General features: G+C 42.6%; 1 protein-coding gene across 1 annotated transcript in view; it reads right to left on the reverse strand.

Annotated features, from left to right (window-relative positions):
• Nucleotides 1-23629, reverse strand: part of MKRN1 (makorin ring finger protein 1) — a 460878-nt gene that overhangs the window by 426498 nt on the left and 10751 nt on the right. The window contains exon 3 of the mRNA XM_044088483.1: nucleotides 4767-4993. Within this exon, the coding sequence (XP_043944418.1) occupies nucleotides 4767-4993 (227 nt within the window). The remainder of the gene's footprint in view (nucleotides 1-4766; nucleotides 4994-23629) is intronic.

A 23629-nucleotide genomic window follows, 5' to 3' on the forward strand; every position in this document is an offset into this window, starting at 1 on the left:
ACTGCATAAAGTTACCAAGACCTGGAGCTCCTTACCTTACCAATCAGGTCAATACTCTCCTGTCAGTCAAAACCACTCACTTTCTAGGCTCTGTTCTTACTCAAAACTAGGATAAGCTACACCCCTAAATGTGAAGTACTTTTGCATTCCTTATACCTCTTTACTCGCTCTTCACTTACCTCCTCCTACCAAATTCTCTTCCCCAACATTCTCTAAATTTACTATAAACCTATCCCCCCCCTCACTTCGTACTGCAATTCCCGTTTACATTAGGCTAACCTACCTTTAAAAACCTCAACAAGACACCTAAAATTTCCATAAATATTAAATCGTCAGATAACTTGTTTAAATTCTTAACCAATCTTATGTTTAATTTATTAAACTAAACTGCAAATGTTGGTTTTATTTTTGAGAACAACATTGTTCTTATTGTTTTGTTATAATTTTCTCCCCGTGCCTCTGCTAAAATGGGCTACTACCCAGTCAGATTTTCCCAGTCATCAATCATCAAACCTCAAACATCAAAATAATGGTATAGTGACTTCCTAATGGAGTTAACATACTAACATAGTAAGCTTTGAGTCGATTACAATTGAATCAGTTGTTTAAACCTCTAGGTCATACAGGTCAGTAACCATTTCAACTAGTTAAAATCCAACACATATTACTTCAATTAACAGCCGCCTAAGCTACAGTGTAAAGTCTCCCATTAGAAAATTTCAGGCTGAGCATGAAACTGGGACCTTTAAGTAGATGTTCCCTTAGACAAAAGTTTGAGTTTCTCCAAGCAGTACAATTTAAATTGGTGGCACATGTATGAACTAAGATTTAATCATTTCTGTAATCACTTATGGCCTTTCCACCTGGATGGTTACACTACACTTACGGAAAACCTCCTATAGGCAAACATATCAGATAAACTGTTTTACAGCCAAGTACTCCCCTTTACTGACAGTGCAACACTTAGCATGCCAGAAAATGGAAATAACTACCTTTAAATTTAAGGAATTTTATAGATATTCTTGGGTGAAGCAAAGTACAAGACCAAAACACACAAATAACTTTTAAGTACTTAAATATTGTTTTAACCCTAGCGGTAAAAGATGTAATGTATCCTGAGAAGGCAACAACTCATAAAACTCAAACACCAATGTCCTGACAAAAATTCAGGACAGCGAAGCCAGCTGTGGAGATATGAAGGCCTTAGACTACACTTTATCCAAAAACCTTGGACGACAAGATTTTATCTTCATATGATACAGTATTATATAGTCTAATGAAATTTTTATAGCTTGTTTTAATATCCTACTGTCGAGCATGTATCCATGTCAAAATTTGTAAAGTAAGATCTTAACTGTAGGGGAAATGTTGAATCTCAGTTAATGGATCAATACTAAACTTTGTGTAAATAACAGAGATCCCAACTTACAGAAACATGGCCTACTGAATCTGGACCAGTTCTAGACTACTGCAAGTACAAAGGAGTAACTACTAACATTCACCCTGTCGCTATAGGGTTCTTTACCAAGGCCTGTAGCTTGGTAAAAATACTAGCAAATTAATACGGATCACATTTTTTGGTGGCCATTAAAAAAAAAACACTAAGGGCCAGCAAAGCAAGAGGTTCAATAACAGGAAAGTAGCAACCTGACTACAAATTAAAGTTCCCAAGAACTGTGGAATGGACACACCAGTGCGAAGGGAGGCTGGTCTTGAGATGCATCTCTAAAGATGCACTTAACAGATACATAAACTACATAAGAGCTATAATTCTGCAGTTGCAGCAACCAGGATATCAACATTGCACCACACAAACAAATGCTAGGTTTCCTTGTCTCATGCAGGATGAGCAGTGCCTTCCTAGGAATTTCACCCTCCCCAAAGTATACTAGGATACGTTTTTCCATACCATGGTCTGGGATTCATTCCATTTAAAAGAAAGTTACATTTGTTAATGGCTCCTCTTTGCTCAATTAATCACATGAGGACCAGGATTGTCTCGTCTACAAAAAGGCCATCAAAATGGGCCTCATTTTCTCTTCTTATATTATGGACTAAAATAAGGAATAAAAAGGTCTCACAGAAAATAAAAAAAACTGGTTAAAAAACACAAAGAAAAATCTAGCAGAGTTAGGCTTTCCACTATGTGATACCCTAAAGCCTCTTGTATCAGAGGTAACATGGGATATATGCAAATTACCCCCCTTAAAGATCAACAGTTTCAGCTAAATGGCAATTATGAAGGTCCATGACTTTTTCCTTTACTTTTCCTATGATGCCACAAGAAGGCAGAAACATGCATTTCCACAGCTAGAGGGGTTTGACTTTATTGGCCTGAAATTGTCCATAAATAGACAAAGGTAAAAGTAAAAGAAAAAGTCATGGACATTCAGAATTGCTATTTAGCTACAACACCAGATATCCTTAAGGGGTAATTTGCATATATCCCATGTTGCCTCTGAAACAAGAGGTTTAAAGTAGCACACAATGTAAAGTCTAGCTTTGGTAGATTTCTTTTTCTGCTTCTTACATTATGGGGTATCACTGAAAGGAAAAGGGCTCTGTTACGCTGTAGCACAACATTAACAGGCAAGCATGGGTCCTCTCTTCCGCAGAATGCTGTTCATGTTACCACCAGAAGCTGCATGAACAGAATTATACTTAGGTCTGTGAAGAGTCCGTAATCCAGAAATAAAATAGAGCTGCTGTTAACAGACACCTATTAAGACAGAGCAGGGGGAGGTTTTCCACAATTACAAATCTGAATACTTAATCTTCCAGTTTAGCTATTTTGTCCGAAATAAAATCTGGGGAAGCCATATAAAAAAGGCTTCCAACGTGTGGTTAGCAGAAAAGAATGAAAAAAAAATAAGCCTTAAGATACTTTGCAAGTTAGCTGAAACCACGAAGAGGAATACAAAAAAAAAAAAAAAAGTACACATGAAATGCCCTTTAACAGGCTATAGCTAGCATCAAGTAGAATTAAGAAAGAAGCACTATACACACACAATCTAAACTAATGACTTGATGCTAAGATGACTGAAGAAAATTTACTGTGCATAGACTGCTCGGTTATGATGGCATAATTTGGATTATGGGAGCAAGAATGAAATCATCAATTTAATATAGGTTCATTGGAGGTTACTAGGCTACAGACCCTAGGGCCTATATAAGCTAGCCACATTATACCCTTGTTCCCTTATTTACCAAGTTGTATTATCAGCACAGACTGCCCTTACCCAAGAAGGACATAGGGGACCCCCCCCCCCAGGGTAAATTTAGTCTCCCATTCAGTTGTCCAAGCTGCACTTAAATAAGGTCAATAAGGAGCTCTGTTTTATATGAAGTGGGAGTTTGTTCTGGATGACTGACAATTCCTGGGAGAAATTTCAGTCTCTCCAGCATGTCCTGTTAATGTCGCAGACTAGGTTAAGATCTCTAGGGCGAATGAATCTTGTCCCATTGGACTTGCGGATGTGTAGCATTTCTATTAGGGAAGGATCCAAAACAGCTCTAGACCGGGCCCAAGTCACCTCTCAGCAGTCTACAATATACAGGAGTAAAGTGACAGGGCCTTCAGTCTCTCCATGTAGGTCATGTGTTGAAGGCCCTGAATTTTCATGTTGATACATCTCTGCAGTCTCTCCAGCTGCTGCAGGTGTCTGGTGATGTACATACAGAAGGGAGAGTTGTACTCTAGTATGCTGGGGGATGAGTACAGGGGAGGTATAACATCCTTGGCACTGGATAGAATGCCCTTACTTATGAGATGTGAAACAGGACTGCCTTACCAATATATTTTTTTTGCATTTAGTTGAAGTCCATGGCTTTGGCATCAGTCATGTCTGTGTAAGCCCTTTTTGTAGTATGTCAGCATTGTTGGGGGTTCAATGATTGCACCCAGTTTGCAGTCATCAAACTTAGTAAGCCACAGGCCATCTATTTTCACCTGGACTTCTTAGAAATAGATTCCAAAACAGCAGGGAGTCCAGCACAGATCCTTGTAGTACACCACTGGGAACTGGTCTGCTGGTAGATGTGGAATCCCCAACTTTGTATGCACTCTCTCGGTGAACCAGTTGGCTATCCACCTAGTGACACAAGAGTTAGTTCACAGCTGGGCAACATTTCTCAATTATGACCGAGTGGGGGATTGTGTCAAAAATCTTGACAAAGTCAAAGTAAGCTGTACGCACTGTTCTGCCTTCTTCCAGGGCTTTGGTAACATTCTCAAAGTCATCCACCAGGTTTAATAAACATGATCTACCATTAAATCCAAATTGGGTCAGGTCAAGAAAGGTCACCTATGTATTTATTAAGGTCCATGAGGACTCTCTCCACAGCTTTACAGACTAGGCTGGTTAAGTGTATGGGTCTAAGTTCCCAGGGTCGGTTGATGGACTCCTTTTGTGCAAAGGAATTACAGTTGCGGTTTTCCATTCGCTGGGACAAAGCCAGATGGGGACTAAAATAACAAAACACAAAAATACAGTAACAGGACATTAATACTGCAAAAATCATTATACAAAACATCTGAAGAAATAAATCTTGTTTGGGTGACGTTTTCTTTTTAATGGTCCCAAAGCAGAAAGCACCTACTGACATCTGCTTGGTGACAAATTATCACAGATGCACAAATAGTGGTCATAGGATCATAGGCTAACAGCTCCAGGGCCCTTACAACCCTTGCCAAGTTCCCAGTGTTCACAAGGGTGTCTGGTTCAAGCAAAATGAACATTTTTCCTTAAGCTACAGAACAGCCTTACCTCGTCCACAATAAGGTTGTCCTGGGACAAATTCTGCAGCATTCACCCAATCCTCCAGCTGTGGTTTTACAGATGATAAAGCAGGGTCTTCCTCATTTACTGCAGTGGCACTCTGTTCTGCCAGTGGTTTTAGAAATGCATCTGTGCTCGAGACAGTGCTCAACTCAGTAGTAGATACATTTTGTAGACCTCTTTCTTCATCCTTTGATGGCTTGACATGCTCGTACCTAGAAAAAAACAAGTTAATGTACCTTAAACTTCCTTACTTTAAGTACACTAGAACATACTGCTTTTCTAAAACTACAAAGGAGAGCATCTCTATCTCAATTCTCCATGTTAAAACAGGCAACATGAAAAATTATGCAAAACACTATGGCAATACCACCTCTTTTCCACTTAGGACAGTCAGTTACACACCACACCCAATTTAATCCAATTAAGCTAAGTGAAACTCATTTTGCAGCTCCACGGTTCTATTGTTCGGAGAGAAAAACTACAGCTGAAGTTGTGATGACAGGAGGTACTGCCAGCCATGCTAGAAGTACGCCAGTGGATGTATGACATGTGCCAACACAGATAGCTGGAATTTTGTAAATTATATGTCATTTGTATGTCAAACTGATTGGTACAGATGCTTGTGCCAAAAACGTATTTGTGATGTTTACTTGTGTTAAAATGTATGCACCCTGCTGGAATGAAAAGAAGTGTACATGTATTAGTGTGACCATAATTAAATGTATACACTTTAAAACATAGGATACTGGGACAGCAGAGGTTAACCAGCTAGCTTACTTTAAGAAAAACAAGGGAAATGTAAATAAGCTATCAAACCATTAAAATGGCACACCACAGTGCTGAACAGGACTGGAGATGGTGGTTTTGGAAAAAGCCTTTGCTCATTAGTTCAGTAAAAAGAGGGGTGGCCCCAGGCACGGCCATAAACATTTATATGTATATTGCAGCCATCTATGTTAAATTCCTGTCTTGGCTTCAAAAAGGGGGGATACTCTGAAAAGCTAGAGTTAGGTGACCAGATGAAGTCACTCCGCAAGCCATCTTGGATATTATATTTTACAGGGAGTAATCTTGGTTATTCTGTTTTGGTGAACCCAACTAGACTACACACACTTCATTGTGCCTTGTCAAGCAAGTTATTAGGGAATAATAATTCTCCCAGATTCAAATCAAGAATATAGAGAAGTTTAGTTTAGAGAGTTATACAAGTCTGTCCATCAATGCTATTTTCAATATTTCCTGGGACTTGTACTCCGTGGTTCACTGCAAATATATATTCAGTATTTTCATGCTCTATTTATTAAATAGATTTAAAACTTAGTGGCTGGTCCTTGTAGAAAGTATTTAACCTTTCAGTGTGCACTATTTGAGATGCTGTGTGTGGGCCAATCCAGAAGGCCAAGCTGTCTTGGTCAACTACTATGATTTGTACTAGTATTAATATTACACAGTATAACTGGACACCTTTTATTAAAAGCCTAGCAGACTGTGGAGTGTATGCTGGCAGTGATAACTACCTTATACTCTGGGCAGAAGGGGGCATAACAGGTAAACCTGTGTCAGCCTTTCCCAGAGGTGGGTGGGTGTAAATCAAATCCCACAGTGTGTGCGTGTGTCATATACATGCAGCAGGGACACCAAGCACTGGGCTTGCAGAGAGGGTGCTGGAGGTCTGGGCTTGGACACTAAGGACCTAACCCTACACTGTACCAGTGGAGAGTTTTATTGGGGACCTGGGGGGGGGGGGAGAGATCCAGAGACCCCAGTGTGTGTTCAGTGTGTGCTCTTAAGGGAAATCATGCTTGATGCAGAGAGGTCTGCATCTGGAAATACTGAGTGCATCCATTTGTATTCTAAGCGCACGTTCCTCTCCAGTGTCAGTGGTGAGGATTCAGGCTCCATGATTACTAGCCCAGCATCTGGACGGCACAGAAGCCTTGACCTCTACTTTAATTTTCCAGAACCTTTTAAAACATAGTGCTGGGTTTGGGATCTGGAGACGTAAAGCAAACCAGACAGGTGCAGCTGTAGCAATTGTCATTTAAAATCGCTTTCTATCAAATGAAAAACAAATCACTGAAAGACTATTTCTATAACAAAAAAAGATCTTGTGTGCGAGAAACCCACTGTTCTTAATGTGTGTTTAGTGGTATAGTGCACTGATCAATACTGCCCAATTGCAGGCTCAGCATGAATGAAATACAAAACCTTTCACAAATAAAAATAAATGCAGAAAAGTAAGCAGCAGCAGAATAATTAGGACTAGTTACATAGGCAAACTGTAAATATACATTCTAGTGAACAAGCAGAATGTATGTAACATACATTGTACATTATTTATGTTACTTTCTTTAATCTACCACAGGAATGATAAAGGTAGGAAGCCAGCTCTCACCCAAGTATGACTGACTTGCTGAAGGTTTATAAACAGCTGTAAGCACATCCCTGTAATTATCAATGTGGGATCAAGTAGTTCTGTAATACACATACCACAGTACATTTATCCCCACACCCCACCACCATAATAAAAGCATAGTCCCAATCATGTTCATAGCATACACAGAGTGGGACTACATGCCTGTTAACTCCTTACCACTGCAGCAGTTACAGCAACCTCTCCTTTATTGCAATAATTGGGTATTTGTAACACCCTGATCACAGGATGGGGAACGAGCTGCAACTGAGACTTTAAGGGGAACTACAGGATCATAGGAAGTTACTAGGCTATTAGCCCTAAGGCCCTTAACAAGCCTAGCCAAGAATTTAGCCCAGGTTTTCAATAAGTCAGCACCAGATGCCTCTGTCCAGCAGGGACACAGGTGGGATCCCAGGGGTTATATTCTGTTCTCCATCCAGTTATTCAGGTTGTGCCTAAAAAGGGTTAATAAGGTACTCCGACATGGACAGCGAGTCTATTCCACAGAAGGGGGAGTCCCTGGGACACAAATCTGTCCTGCCAACAAGTCCTATTTATGTCACAGAACAGGCTGAGGTCACACATGCAGGTTACTGGAGTGGAGCTTGACTCGCGGATATGCAGCAGTCCCATCAAGGCGGGGCCAGAGACTGCTTTGTATGCCAGACAGAGGTCACCTCTGAGGAATCTGTATGACAGAGTAGAGGGACAGAGCTTTTAGCCTATCAGTGTAGCGTAGATGTTAAGAGGCCCTGGATTTTCCTGGTGGGGAACCTCTTGTCTCTCCAGCTGCAGCATGTGCTTTGTGAGGTATATGTCAAAGAGGCGTTTTACTCAATAATAGGTTTTATAACAGAAGACTACATGGATGTTATGACCTTGTCCCTGGGATGAGACCCTTTCTAATAAGGTGGGCCATGTAGAAAGCTTTCTATACAAAGTACAGTTTTGTACCTACCATAAATGTAGATGTCCGATAGATATGCAACTGCAGTCATAACATATGGGTTGTCCTGCCTCAGGCAGCCCTCGGTCGGCCGAATTCCAAAGTCTGGGTCCGGCCTCCTCTCCGACGTCACAATGGCTGGAGTATAAAGGCATCGGCAGACGCCATCTTCTTCAGTGTTTCTTGCCCCAGATGCCAGGTGCCCTCCTAGGAAGGCTAAATTTAGTGAATGGATAAACAATTCCAGACATGCACAACAGTAATAAACAGATACACCATAGGAGATACCCCAGCTAAAAAGGACAGGGGGAATGGACCCAAAAGAAAGAAAAGAGGGGAAGGAGGGAGGGAAAATCCGACTGCAGTTGCATATCTATCGGACATCTACATTTATGGTAGGTACAAAACTGTACTATGTCCTTCAAGAATGCAACTGCAGTCATAACATATGGGTTGAATACCATAGCCAAGCTGGGGGTGGATGGAGCTAAGAAAAGGATGGTGTAGCTAAAATGCCATGCAGAACTGCCGAAGCAAAGCCTGCTCGGGATCTGGAGTATAAAGGCAGGTTGTAGTGTTTGGTAAATGTATGCACGGAAGTCCATGTAGCAGCCTCTAGAATGTCCTTTGTAGCCACTCCTCTTAGGAAAGGTGTGGATGTGGCTATAGCTCTGGTGGAATGTGGCCTAATATTGGCTGGCACACTTTTTTCCATGGTAAGAATAGCAGAATCTGATGCAGTGTCCAATCCATTTTGAAATTGTTTGCTTGGAGATTGCTTTTCCTTGTATTCCAGCAGCATAGGCTACAAACAGCTGGTCAGAATTTCTGGTGGCCTTAGTTCTGTCCAAGTAGTAGCGTAGTTGCCTGTGTATGTCCAAGGTATGCAGCAGTCTTTCCCCTCTATTTTGAGGATTGGGGAAGAAAGTAGGAAGGTGAACAGCTTGATTTAGAGACACCCTGGAAATTACCTTTGGCATAAAAGAAGGATTTGTTCTTAGAGAGACTCTGTCCTGATGAAAAATGAGGAAAGGAGGTACTGCCATGAGTGCCTGTATCTCAGAGACTCTTCTTGCTGATGTGACTGCCAATAGAAAAAACGTTTTCCATGATAGAAATTGCATCTCTGAGGTTGCTGCTGGCTCAAAAGGGAGGAAGAGATAATTTTTCTAATACAAAAAATTGAGGTCCCATGCAGGTACTGGTTGTTTTCTGGGAGGCTTGATATATTCTTTATCCCTCTCAGGAACGGTCTTAGCAAAGAATGTGAGAACACTGGTGGATCACAATTGTATCTTGCTGAGATTGCTGAGGCATGAGATTGCTGAGGCATGAATCTTTATGGAAGAATATGAGAGTCCAGAATGAAACATTTCTGCCAAGTATTCCAATATCTGAGGTATACTCAGTACTGTTGTATCCTGACCCCTGTTGGCAGCCCAGATGCTGAATCTCTTCCACTTGGCTGAATAGGTTTTTCTGGTGGACGGTCTGCGTGCTTCCAATAAGATGTCCTGAACTGCCTTGGAAAGATTGGAAGCTGAAGGAGTTAAGGTAACCTCCAGGCTGTCAGATGTAATGTTTTCAGGTTTTGGTGAACAGTCCTGTAGTTGTGTTGTGTTAGGAGCAGGGGCCATAGGGGCAGAGGCCACGGTTTGGTCCGAGTTATGCTCAACAGCAACGGGTACCAGTGTTGCTTTGGCCAGTCTGGAGCTATCAAAATGCCTGTTGGTTGTTCTGCTTTGATCTTCAGGATCACCTTGGTCAACAGTGGCAGAGGAGGAAATGCATAAATTTTTAGGGAATTCCAGCTGAAGGAGAGCGCATCCGTTGTCCAGGCTAGAGCATGGTGGGTCCTGGTACAGAACTTTTCCAGGTGATGATTTGTGTGAGACGCAAAGAGATCCATGTCCGGTCGTCCCCATGTCTTTGTTATTTGTGAGAAAATGTGGGGATGCAGCATCCATTCGTGTGGATCCAAGAAATTTCTGCTTAGCTTGTCCGCCAGTACATTGTCCTTGCCTGGCACAAACTGGGATTGCAGGTGTATCTTCAGAGTCCGTGCTTTTTCCCCAGAGAATCATTGTTAGTCTGCAGAGGGGGTATGAATGAGTCCCTCCCTGCTTGTTTATATACCACATGACAGTGGTGTTGTCTGTCCTTATTAGTAAATGTCCTTGCTGCAGTGATTTTTCGAAACTGTCGATTGCATGTATCATTGCCAACATCTCTTTTTGGTTTATGTGCAGATGTCTTTCTTTTGGTGTCCATTGACCTTGAACGCATCTGTCCTCCATGTGCGCCCCCCATCCATGGTCTGAGGTGTCTGTTGTAATTATTTGATCTGCTTGAGGTCTGTTGAAAGACATGCCCTTGTTTAATTGACTTGCTTGAGCCCACCACAAGAATTCTTTTTGCAGACATGGAATAAGTGGGATTACGTCCACTAGGCTTTGGCTGTGTTGGGACCATAAGCTTTTCAAATACCATTGCAGCTTTCTCATATGAAGTCTTGCCAAAGGTATCAGAAGAATGCATGATGCCATGAACCCCAGGGCCTGCAGGAGTTTCCTTTCAGTCAGCTGGGAGAGCTGTGCTAGGCCTTTGAAGTACTCTGGTAACTGCTGTTTTTCCTCTGTGATGTAGGCCATTTGTGTTTGTGTGTCCAGTTTGGCTCCTAGGAAAATAATCTGTTGGGATGGCAGTAGTCTTGATTTCTGAATGCTGACTGTGTATCCCAAGGCCTGTAGTAATTGCATGACATAGTCCAAGTTTTTTTATTAAGGTTTGTCTGTTGTCTGCTTGTATGAGGCAGTCGTCCAGGTAGGGGTATATTTGAATTCCCTGGAGTCTGCAGTGTGCCACTACTGATGCCAGGCATTTCGTGAACACTCTGGGCGCAGTAGATAAGCCAAACGGCAATGCTGAGAATTGATAAAGCTCTGTCCCTGCAAGAAATCTGAGGTATCTTCTGCAGCTTTGTCTGATTGGGACATGCAGGTATGCCTCCTTGAGGTCCAGAGTGACCAGCCAAGACCCCTTGCCCATCATGGGAAGGAGTTGCTGTAAAGTCAGCATTTTGAACTTTGGCACAATGAGAAAGGTATTTAGAGTAGACAAGTCCAGTATAGGCCTCCATTTGTTTTCCTTTCTTGGGACAAGGAACAGTCTTGAATAAAATCCCTGGCCTTGTTCCTGAGGAGGTACCTTTTCTATTGCTTTTATACTTAATAGCTTTGAAACTTGAATGAGTGCCTCTGCCCTTTGATGGTGTGGCAGGTTTGGCATGCCTTGTCTTGTAGGTAAAGTATGGTAAAGTATGGAAGTGGAATCTGTAACCCTTGTCTATTAAATCCAGAATCCATCTGCCCTTGGTTAAGATATGCCAGTTTGAGAATAAGGATAATTTTCCGCCCAAGGGCACTTCTCTCTGAGCCCTTGTAGGCGGTATTAAAGTCAAGTCATTGTGATTGTCCTTGTGGTGCAGCTGGACTGGCTGCAGCACTTCTTTGATTTGTAGGTTGCCATTGGCGGCCCCTGTAGGGGCCTCTGTATTGGCCTCGGCCATGCCTGTTCTTTCCCCTTTGAAACTTGTCCGAGTCTGGGAAGGACCAATTCTTTGAAGGCTAGTTTCTACTGAATCTGGTTGGCTGAACCTGGAGGAAATCCTTGACTGTCTGTACTGACTTAGCTTTTTCCTCAATGGACTTCAACACATCTTGTGCATTAGCGCCAAAAAGCTTCCTGTTTTTCCAGAGGTGCATCAAGTAACTTTACTTTGACATGGTCTGGCAGTGGCTGATCTTTTAACCAAGCATGTCTACGTACCACAGCCCCAGTCATAGCTGCCCTACATGAAGCCTCCAATGCATCATAACCACACTGAAGAAAATAATTGTTAACCTATTGAGTGTTATGTATGTGATCCTGCAATGCCTTTCTGTCAATAGGCTCAGGAGAGGCTAACTTTTTCTGTAAATCATCCAGTAAAAAATCCTGGTACTGAAACATATGAAAAAGGCAGTTAAGTGACCTCATGGCTAGGGTGGTAGAGGTATAAACTTTTTTACCCCATCTCTCCACAGACCTGGCTTCCCTATCCGCTGGCAAAGGATTCTTGGCAGTGGAGGTTGCTACTCCCTTGGGACCCTGTGAAATAGTTTCTAAATCCACGGTGTGGGCTTAAAGAGATGTTTGTGAGTGTCAGGGACTCTAATATCTGTCTGTCTGGCTTGACAGGAGCAGGGGGGAGAGAATCAGGGTTAGCACTGGAATCGGAGAAGATCATCCAAAACATCCATCACAGGAGGAATAGCTAAAGGTCTGTGCTGGGGAAGCTTTAGGAAGGTACGGAGCCTTTTCCTGGAATCAGAGAATTCCTGACCCTGCCATTGGAAATGTTCCCTCAGAGTGCAGGACTTCACCAAACGAGAAATCCTCTGGAGGAGAGGCAGAGGGAATAGATTCCTCAGCATCAGAGTCCTCATAGGCCTGGAAGGATTCTTCTTGAATATCTGAATGCTCAGAATCCCCAGAGGCCTCATCTGAAGAGAGGTTTTCAGTCTGCTCAGTTCTAGGCCTTTTCTCTGCAGGAGGCTGAGAACCTCTGCCTGGGTGAGGCTGAGACCCCCTGATAAGGGAAATAAGGTCTGCAGCAAGAGACATTATCTGTTTATCAGAGGAGGGGGCCTGAACAGCAGGTTTAGGATGGGCCTTGGCCTGGCTGGCGGCCTTAGCATGTGCAAAGGCCTTGATGGACATAGATACAGGAGGCCTAGCAGCCCCACGTGCAGGAGTGACCTTGTCCACTGGAATGCTGTCGGGTAAATCAAGAACTTTGGTTTCCGGAGGAAAATCAACAACCGGCACCGGAGAGGTCTCCGGGACCGAAGGACGAGCTAACGCTGTGTCGGCCTGGAGCGGTTGAATTACCGCTTCCGCAGGGACCGAAGCACTAGCGGAGGGTCTAGGAGTAGTATCGGTAGAGGACGCGGGCAGAGGATGTCGGTCCCGGCCCTTCCGTTTTTTGGAAGATTGAGCTGTCGGTTGATCCGACGGCATGATATACGCAAAGGATTCACCAAAAAAGTCTTCAGCAAAATCTGCCCGGCGCCTGAGAGTGCACTTATTAAAGCAAGCACAGGCAGCACAGGCCGAGATGTCATGGTCTGGGCCCAGGCAAGGAAGACAGTAAGAATGGAAGTCCTTACGAGGTATTTGTTTACCACAAGACAAACAAACAATTATTAACTTTCTCAATTTGTTCTGACATCGGCTGAGGCAAGAAAAAATGTTCCCCAATGGGGTACTTAGCTTTTAGATGACTTCAGTACTGAAAACACAGGAGCTGACCGACCGGCACTTGCGAACTGCTTCTGCTTCGGGCACCGCGTGGCAAAAAAGACTGAAGAAGATGGCGTCGGCCGATGCCTTTATACTCCAGCCGTTGTGACGTCGGAGAGGAGGAGACACCAACTGACGCCGGACCCACACTTTGGAATTTGGCCGACCGAGGGCTGCCTGAGGCAGGACAACCCATATGTTATGACTGCAGTTGCATTCTTGAAGGACATCAGAAGCAATATAGTGGTCAAAAGTTAGTCTGCTATCAACCTGGGTACCCAAGTCCCTCGTGAATGACTGCATGCTTAGGACCTTATTAATGTGATAACTTGTGGGCATATCACTCTCCCCAAAGGGGATGATCATGCATTTTCTGGCATTCAGTTGGAAGCCACGTTTCTGACACCAGTCATATATGTTTGGGTGAGACAGTCTTGAAGAATGTCCACACCACTACAGGAATTAAATGACAGCACCCAGCTTGCAAGTCATCTGTAAACTTGGTCAGTCATATCCCACAGGTTTTGGCCTGCACCTCAGAAAAGCATATCCCAGCCAACAGATACAAAGACTGATCCCAGAGGTACACTGCTCATTACGGGTCTATACGAGTGAGCCACCTATCCGGTAACATATGGATTGATGCCTAGTTGAAAGAGTATCCATTACACCCAAGTGGGGGAATAGTAATGAAGGCTTTGGCCAGGTCAAGGTAGGCAGTGTGCAGAGTCTTCCCTTCATCCATGGCTTTGGTGACCATTTCAAGAAAGTCGACCAAATTTAACAGGCATGACCGTTGAGGTTGCCAATGTCCTTCTTAGCGAGGTCCATGATAATCCGATCCATGGCCTTGCAGAGCAGGCTAGTTACACTGATGGGTCTACAATTTCCTGTATCAATGGATGCTCCATCTCTGTGTAAAGGGATGACAGCGGCTGTCCCCCACTCAGCTGGGATGAAGCCAGTAGGCTTTGGCTGAATAGGGTACCTAATGGTGTTGCAAGTTCCTGCTCGAGTTCATCTAGAATGCAGCCTGGAAGGTTATCGGGTCCCATGGAGGCTTTATTTTTTTGCCTTTGAGAGGGCTATGATTACTTGCTCCCTAGAGATAAGAGGGGGAAGGTGTTGGGGGCTTCCTGATTTACTGATGGGGAAGACAGAAGGGTGAAGTTTTCGCTGAACCTGTCAGCCAGCAGGTTGGCTATATCAACGGCACTTTTGCATGTGGTGTCCTTGACCACCAGTTCTGAGCAGATCCAAGTGCTTCCTTTGAGACTGCAGATATATGTGAAGAAAAGCTTACGACAGTCTTTAGGACATGTGGGCCAGTTTTGGAGGATTTCACTAGTGCTCTTATTTGCTTGTTCAGGCTAAGTAGAGATTGCTTCTAATTAGGCACCTGCTCCTTCTTGGTCCTGGACAGAAATGTTTTCCTTCTATTGTAGAGTTTATTTACTGCAGATGCCCACCAGACAGGTTTACTATACCTTGAGGGAGGATGATTTTGTCCTGTCAAGTATTCCTGAGTCCATGTAGTTATATAAATGCTTGTACAGTACCTTGGTGTAGGTTAGGACATTTGTGCCAGTTCCTACAGGGGAGGAAGGGGCTGTGAAGCTGTTTACAACCTCCTAAGGGAAGGTATAATCAGCTTTGGAAAGGTTATGTTTGACCACTGCGGTCGGGGGGGGGGGGTTGGGGGGAGATGGTGGCTTTGAAAGTGATCACTATGTAGTCAGATCTTACCAGGGAAGATTACACTGTAGGGATGCTGCAGTGGTTACTCATGTTGGTTAATACCAAGTCCAAGACATCATCACCTCTTCTGGTGTTGCTGACCAGCTGGTCCAAGGCATTTGCATTGACAAAATAAAGGAAACTCTGGGCATTTGTGTTTTGGCATGAGTAGTTCTTCCAATCTATGGCTGGATAGTTAAAAATCGCCCAGGATCAAGATAAAGGGTTGAATCTTGATAATTTCAGAGTGGTCCAGATAGATGGAGTGGGCATCTTGAGTCAAAGTTGGAGACCTGTAGCTAGGTACGATTTGAATAAGGGTCTTGTCAATGGTAACTGCACCTAGAGTGTCTCCTGCACATCATAATATTTGACCAGCCTGGAGGTGTGTACATCTTAAAATATATATTGGAACTCCACCTCCTTTTGCTTTGCTGTCCATGGTTTGGGGCCTGAACCTATGATAGGATTAGCAACTTGGTATAACTGGGGTGCTTTCCGCAGCTTTGAACCAAGTTTCTGTGACTGTACAAATGTCAGCATCTTCCAGGGTAAGGATGCTTGCAATGAGTGCAGTTTCATGTTTAGACTCCTAGCGTTTAGCAGCATGACCTTCAACTTGCATTTTGATGAAATTGTCATGTTGGCAGTTTTGACCTCATGACACCGTCTAAAAAGGCTCTATGGGGCGGCAACAGCCTTTGCCAGAAGCCTGAAGCCCAAGGGTAGACTGTCGATCATGGCTTCCCAGGCCGTCGGGTAATGAATCCCTTTGGAATGGCACCAGAAACAAAGCTAAAGTTAATAATTTTCTGTTTGTACTGAGGCATCATTCGGGGTGAACAGAATGCTGCTTAAAGCCAAGGACATACCTGCCTGGGACACATTTAGCACGCTCCATCATGTCTCTCTTCATATAGTCCACGGAGGTACTCTCAAGTTATTCACGCCAACACGGACTACAAGAGAGTACCTGTTGTTGAGATGCAGGGGTACGTGTGAGATATGGCAGATTCTGGTACCTGACAAAATAAACCGTAAATTTCTCCTTATCCAGCTTGGTGAGGGGCACATCTGTGTCTCACAATGGAGTCTCCTATGACTAATACGTTAGGTTTATGGTTAGGCCTTAGTGGCCATGAGACAGGTGTGTGGACCACGTGTGGTGGGCTGTGGAGTTCCCTTGGAGGTCTCTTGTTTGGGTATGTTTTTGTTGAGGACCTTCACATATGTGGGTGTGTTGTGTAGGTGTGGATGGTGTCTGTGTTGACAACCTTCTCAGTGCCAGATATACTGGCTTGTGAGGGAGACAGCATAGACTCTAGGTTCTTAATGTAATTGCATCTCTCACAAATTGTGTTCTTAGGTGGTAGTAGTACAAGGTTTTCCATCTACATGAGTCCGTTCCTACACTGCTTCAGAATGCCCATTTCAACCAACCAGGACAAACTGTAAGAAACTGTACATCCACATTTGTCAGAAACAGAGGGAGAGAGAGGCCAGAGAGATCCAAGGGAGCAAAGGGTGTATGGTCTAAGATGAGTACTACGGGGTTCTCACAATTGCCAAGGAAAATTTTGTAGCTGGAATACCTCACACTAGCTGCGGCGTGTGACACGCAAATAAGCCCAAACCACCTCAAACGCAGGGTTTATAAATACCACAAAAATAGAGGAGATTATCAACACAAATCTAGCCAATCCTGCTAGCCCCTTCTCTCTTTACCAATCAGCTTGTGCTAGACAAGGTCCAGACAGCCCTGCTATTCTCACTATCAAAGAAAACATACCTCCAACACAAGATGGCTGCCAGAAACAGTAATTAAATGCAGTAAAATGCTCTCTGGCCTCCTCCCTCAGGAGCTGGAAACGGACATTAAAAAAAAAAAAAAAATATATATATATATATATATATATATATATATATATATATATATATATATATATATATATCTATATCTATATCTATATATATATATTACTGCCATACATAATAGGAAGCAACTTCTGATCATAATGGCTACACCATCCACGATATTTTGGAATGTTAATGCCCTCACAGGCATAGACAAAAAGGAAAAAAAGAGTATTCAATTACATTACGAAAGGCAAAGTGCAATTAGTAATACTACAGGAGACATTTGTAAAGATGTGAGCGTGCGAATTTAATAAAATATTCTGAGTATCAGGGACAAGGGAAAAGTAGAATATTTGTGCCAAATGCTAGAGGAGCTCCATATTCATATTCAACCTAAAATTGCTCCTGGAACTCCAATCTGTGTAGGATATCCCTCACGTAGGAGGGAGATTTCTGGTGCGTGTCTCTGTAGTCTTTCAAGATAAATGTAAATTTGCCTATGGCACAAGTGATGGCAACTGATACAGAGAGAGCGCACTATTCTGGAGCTGTAAAAGTACCATACTTAGTTAACAGGTAGGTCGCACAGTCACACCAGAAGCACACCACCAAAAATCTTCCAAGAAACAGAAGGGTGACTGAGGGAGGAGAGAATCAGACACAGATCTCTGGCTATGCAAGTACATAACTTTCACATCTGATGTCTGTTCAACAAATGGGACAGATGAGTCCCCAGCTACTTGACTCTTGGGGTGGTCTCACTGACATATTCCAGAGGACAGCTGAACCAAAGGTTGCTTAACACCTGGATGGCAATCCAGCTTATAATGGGAAATTAAAGGTATGAATGTTAAAACCAGGTGGCAGCAACACAAATATCAATTGAGGCCCTTGAAAAGAAGGCCAAAGAGGCTGTAAAATCTAGCAGTGAGCGCCTCGACATGTCTCGTTAGTGCCAAACCTTATTCCTAATATACAAGGAACAGTCAGCTAGCCATCTAGGTAAATATTTATGAAACACCTTAACCCAGCTCAGCTTTCTGAAAAAAAAAAAACTAGACAAGTCTGATCTTTCTGAATACTTTAGTACAATGGAAGCACACATATGCTTGGAGATGCACGTATGAAGCACATATACTGTCCTTTATTTGAAAAATTGGGAAAGAAAACTGGTGAAATTATGCACTGGTTAAGAGAGGTCTCAGCATCTACCTTGGATTGAAGACTGATTAGTTCATATACAAGACTTTGTGGAAGATTATGTATGGAGGTTTGTAAAACGGAGTTAAGACAGTCTCCAAGCTATGGTAACAACAACGAGAAGAGATTGCTTTCCAGGTCAGACTTCATGTCCACCCTAGTAGCAGGTTCAAAAGGATGCCCTGGTTAAAACTTGGAGCAAAATAGTCATACACCAATGGGTGGCCTAAGCAGGCAAGTACTTCTCAAAGCTTTACAGTTTCAGGGATACTAAGAATGGTTGTTTACTAACATAAAAGTTTGAAACAGCTGCTAACTGAGCCTTAAGAGCAGAATAACTTGCCCAATCATGGAAAAACAAAAACAAAAAAAAAAAAACAAAATCAGAGGCTAAGAAATCCCATCACTCTACTCGCATCAGCTTCTGTCAGGCTTCTGGTATACTAACAGACTTTTGAGAGGAAGACTCCAGACGGGGGTCTGGATGATCTTTGCACTGGTCTCGAAAATGGGAATGCAGCATGGGAGAGACTGACCTGGTGAAACTCTCAGCTCAAGAATTTTAACTGAATGGAAGGCTCCATAATACAAAACAGATTTTTACAGATTCTCCCACAGAAGAAAGAAGTCCCTTCAATACGAGTTTATTTCTGAGCTCAAGAACAGCCCAGTGGTCAAAAGTTGTACATATGGACCAGTCCTCATCCAAGAGGGCAACGCCAAAATACTTTTAGTTTGTAGCTGCAAAACCCTGACAGCTTGCCAGACATGATTAAGACAAGAGTGTAAAGAAAACTTTCAGATTAAAAAAAAGCCCAAAACTGAACTTTGTACAATAACAAACAATGGTAAATTACCAAAAAACAAGAACCAAGGGGGGGCTGACAAATGTTAGAGTATTGCAGAATTGGGGGGGGGGGGCACACAGAAGAAACATCACACAGAACAAGAACAGGACCAACTGCAGAATGCTAGGCAATAAATAAGGGATTACCTTGATAAGATGCAAAAGCTTAGCAAGACTGCTGTTAAGCAACTGTTTTTGATAACACTAGAGCACAAAAACTTTTAGCACAGCGACTCTGGCAACAAAAAGTAGAAAGGGCTGTTGCCAAACCTAGGGAGCCTATAACAAGGAATGTAACAAGACATCCTGTAGTGGTATTAGAAATATTTCAGAAATTCTGAGTATCTCTATAAAGCAGAGAAATAAGAAAAAAATGGAAATGTTTACGGAAGAATATGCCAATGTTAGAGGTAGATGGGGCTCGATTAACCGTTAGGCTAGGAGAAGATGAGATAAAACCTGTTGTATAACCAAACTACAGGACAGTCCTCAGGAATAGATGGGATTCCTGTGGAAGTTTGGAAGCAAAGAGGAGGAAAAAATGAAAAAGAGGGAAAAAAAATTAAGATCCGGAAGGTTTTAGCAGTATCTTAAGAGAAGTCCCACATTCTGGAAGAATGCAGTGGTACCTGTAATAACTAATGAGGGTAGAGAGCCATCAGATCCACCTTCATACACGCCCATTTCAATACTAAGCCATGACTATAAAGTGTTCATGTGTATATTGGCTTAAAAAATGGCAAAAGTAACACCAAAACTGATGATATGGATCAATGTGGTTTTGTGGAGGGGAGGCACATTCGACATCAACAGAACACAGATGAAACAGACAGTAGCAGAATGTAAGAAAATACCACTGCTGTTGGTGGGGGTTGATGTGGAGAAAGCATTTGACAGTAACCTGGGACTTTGAGCAGGACAATGAAAGCAGTTGCATTTCTTGGGGAAAAAAAAAAAAAAATTTATAAACAGAATGTATGAGGGATCGGAGGCACAAATTAAAGTGGGTGGGGTCCCCTCTAATAATTTAGGCTTGAGCAGAGGAACCAGGCAGGAGTGTCCTCTTCCCCCTTTATTATTTGCATTATATTTAAAACCAATGGCAAAGAAAATAAGGGACTCGAAAATTCAAGGATGTAATTGATGTGGGAGTCAAGAAAATCTGGATTTACAGATGATATTTTATATCTGACAAAACAAGAAAAAGACATTACAGTCTTATGGAACATTCTGAGACAGTTTCAGATCTTTTTCAGGATACAAAATTAATGAAGCTAAAACAGAGGCAATAGCAGTAAATTATATATCCACAGAACAACTGTGAATCTGTTCTGATGTTTGAATCTGGTGGTGGCAGTTGGCTGCAGTGTTGCACAATAGCTTTCCCCAATCCCAATTCAATCTCATCTGTTCACCTTGACTTCATTTGTCTCCTCCAGTGCAGTCCTGCCTTAGTCCAGCAGCTGCCATGAGGTGTCTCTGGCTAAGTGTTTCATGAGCATGAACAGCATATGAACAATTTATTTTGTTTAGCTATTTATCAACTAAGCTAAACTGCTTTAAACTCCTTTGAAGAAACAAGGGCTGAAACTGAGCAGCAATACTGTTTTGCTTAGCCAATCAGCTAAGATAATTTTTTAGACTAAAGAAGTGGAGCATAACAAAACAGTAAAAGTTTTAAAATTTCAGGCCCACTCTTCCATTCCTCTGCACCTTTCCCAGCTAGCTGACACAGAGGCTGTGCCATGGCCATATTGCAAAGCATCAAAACCAGATGTTATTTGTATCACAGTGCTAATGTCATCACATTTGCCGTTTCACATAGAAGGTGCTACAGGGCATGCCTGTGATGAGCAAGCAGGAAGTCCAATTGGGGGGGGGGGGGGGTTCAGCCTTAAGAAGTCATTTGAAAATTTGTTGCACCTTTTTATTTTGAGCCCCAAAGCAGAATTTTCCGGCTAAAAATCGGGGATAGTTGAGGGGTACGTCTAGCAAACATCCACGCATGGTGTTTGGTTTTTCTTAAGAATTCAGTCTGAAGTGGAGTGTCAGACATGAAATTCGGAGATGATTAGCTGTATAAAGCCTTACACGTTAATTGAATCTGAGGGAGTGTCAGTCTTGATCAGCTGCCAGCCTACATTAAGGCTGCATAATAGTTTTGTTGTTGAACACTGATACAGCCAAGTACACGATCGCCTGCTAAAAATGCTACCAGGTGGAATATAAATAGCTGAAATATGTTGAGACTAATTGTTTATTTTGAAGAGCAATATGGGGAGTTCCACATTATTAAATGTTGGAATCTGGAGGAGTGGGGTTGGTTCTAACCAGTTTTTGTAGGTAATGGCAACATGTTTTCGGATCATTATCTACATTACTTTAACCACATTTCAGTAATAACAAATACAACAGGGGAGAGAGTACATAGATATGAATATGTTGGATTTTCTTAGACAAGACTTGTAACACTCGCATTTAGAAGCAGGAGAATGGATTCAGGAGGTAGAGGAGGATGTAGGCCTGGAAGCATTTGTAGCTGACAGCAAGTTTTTTGAGTTGCTGATTACCGGGGCACAGGATGCAGTGAATGTCACTGCTGAGTTTCTTGGAATTGTGTCTAAAAAGTGTAGAGTCCTTTGCATTTTGAGCTTTACTGAAAATGTTACTGGTAAGGACTGACTTGATCTACAGTTGAAATCAGAGAAAGTACGGTTTACTATCAAAAGGATGAAAATCACGTCCGCGAACGGTGATTTCCACGACAAATAACATTGACTCTTGAATATGAAGTAGGTTGTATGATCGATGCAGCGACGTTGACAAATTCTGTCAACCTTAAGGTGAACTCTCCCATTCACATCCATGCTGCAACTCCCTGCCCTGTGTACACCCTTCTAAATGGATGTACAAATGAACGTAGACAGTCGCTCCTACCATGGTCGAGGAGGTGGCTGTTGAGCATGCCACTATCGACATTTTGATTGTAAAACGAGAAAGTACACCTGTGTAAGTTACATATAGAATTACACAATGCTGCAGTGATTTGTGTTTTGCGCAAGACACAACGGACTTCTTCCAAAAGCTCTGGGTCCCTCCTTTAGATCCACGCCGACTGGCCAGCCCTAAAGAGGGAAAACAGCCAGCCTGGAAAAATCTTCTGATCTTTTGTCTTGCTAGATAACTAGCATACTCACCCAGAACTAAAAAATTAATATCCAGTAAGTCACTAACTGGATGGTGGGGTTAAGTGTGGCTACCCAAATTGTAACATATGTTGTATACTAATACAAAATGTATTACGTTGTCATAAGTACTTGTACAACTGTACTACATTCCACAAATTTGTCCCAGGGGTTCCACCTTTGTCCCTCATTGACTGGGGTGACCGGTGCTGAATGAGGTTTCTTTTTTGGGGATCATCTTGGCTAGGCTTGTAAGGGCCCCAGGGCCATCAGCCTAGTAATCTCCTAGGATTCCCACTGGAGTGGTAGCCTATGGGTAAAATACCACAGCTTATCCAACCTGGAGGATGGATGGATAAGAATCCAGGAACCCCCTGGAAATTAGATCTAGGACTGGCTTTGTTAGGACCAAAGAATCCAGTATGTAAATTCATTATACAGGTATATGAACAGGACCACATAGCTGTCTCTAGATAGAGAAGCATAGACTCTAGAAGCTAATATGCCAAAGACAAGGCCCACTTAGTGTGTACTTTAATACTGGCTAGAAAAGGTTTACAACTATGGGCATAAAGAGGCAAAAGGAAAAACTGGAAAAATCGACAGATCATTTTCAAATATTAACAAAATAAATAAATTGGCTTTTCTAAAGGACTTGGTTCTGTCAAGTTAGTACCAGAGCTGCACAAGCATATCCAGAGTACGTGGAATCATCTTCATGGTTCTGAAGTTTAGGATAGAAAGGTTTTACCCACCAAGAGAGCTACTCTGGATATTGACCTTGCAGGTGTCAAAGCAAATAGAACAGTTTTCCATGTAATGAACCTTAAAATGCACCCAATGTGCAGGTTCAGATGGAAATGTGGTTAACCTTTCCAGCAAAGTTAAGATCCCAGAAGGAACACCCTGCTGGCAAGGTGATTTTAGGTGAAATACTTCTGTCAAACTGTTTTACTAAACATTGAGGAAAGAGAAGGATCCATGGGCAGACATGCTGAAATGGCCACAAGATGTACCTTAACAAGGTAGTACTAAGGCCAGAGGCTAGTAACGATTTAAAGCAGCAGTGGTACAATCCCAGATGTTGCCTAAAAAACAGGACCCTAACTAGAACATTCTCCCAAATGTCAATTACCTGGAAGACCTACTCAGACTACATCCAAGATGGTATGTCCTGGTTCTGTTTGACTTATCCGCCACTATGTTTTGCTAAGAGGGAAAGTAATATGCTTGGAGGGTTAAGGAATGCTGAACAAATTGCTCATAGCCAGCCTGAATAGGGGATATGGCCTTGTGCCCCCCATCCTGCTGACGTAT

The sequence above is a fragment of the Protopterus annectens genome, chromosome 11.part0 (assembly GCF_019279795.1).
Source record: "Protopterus annectens isolate FY-2018-M chromosome 11.part0, PAN1.0, whole genome shotgun sequence".
In the NCBI taxonomy this organism is placed as follows: domain Eukaryota; kingdom Metazoa; phylum Chordata; order Ceratodontiformes; family Protopteridae; genus Protopterus; species Protopterus annectens.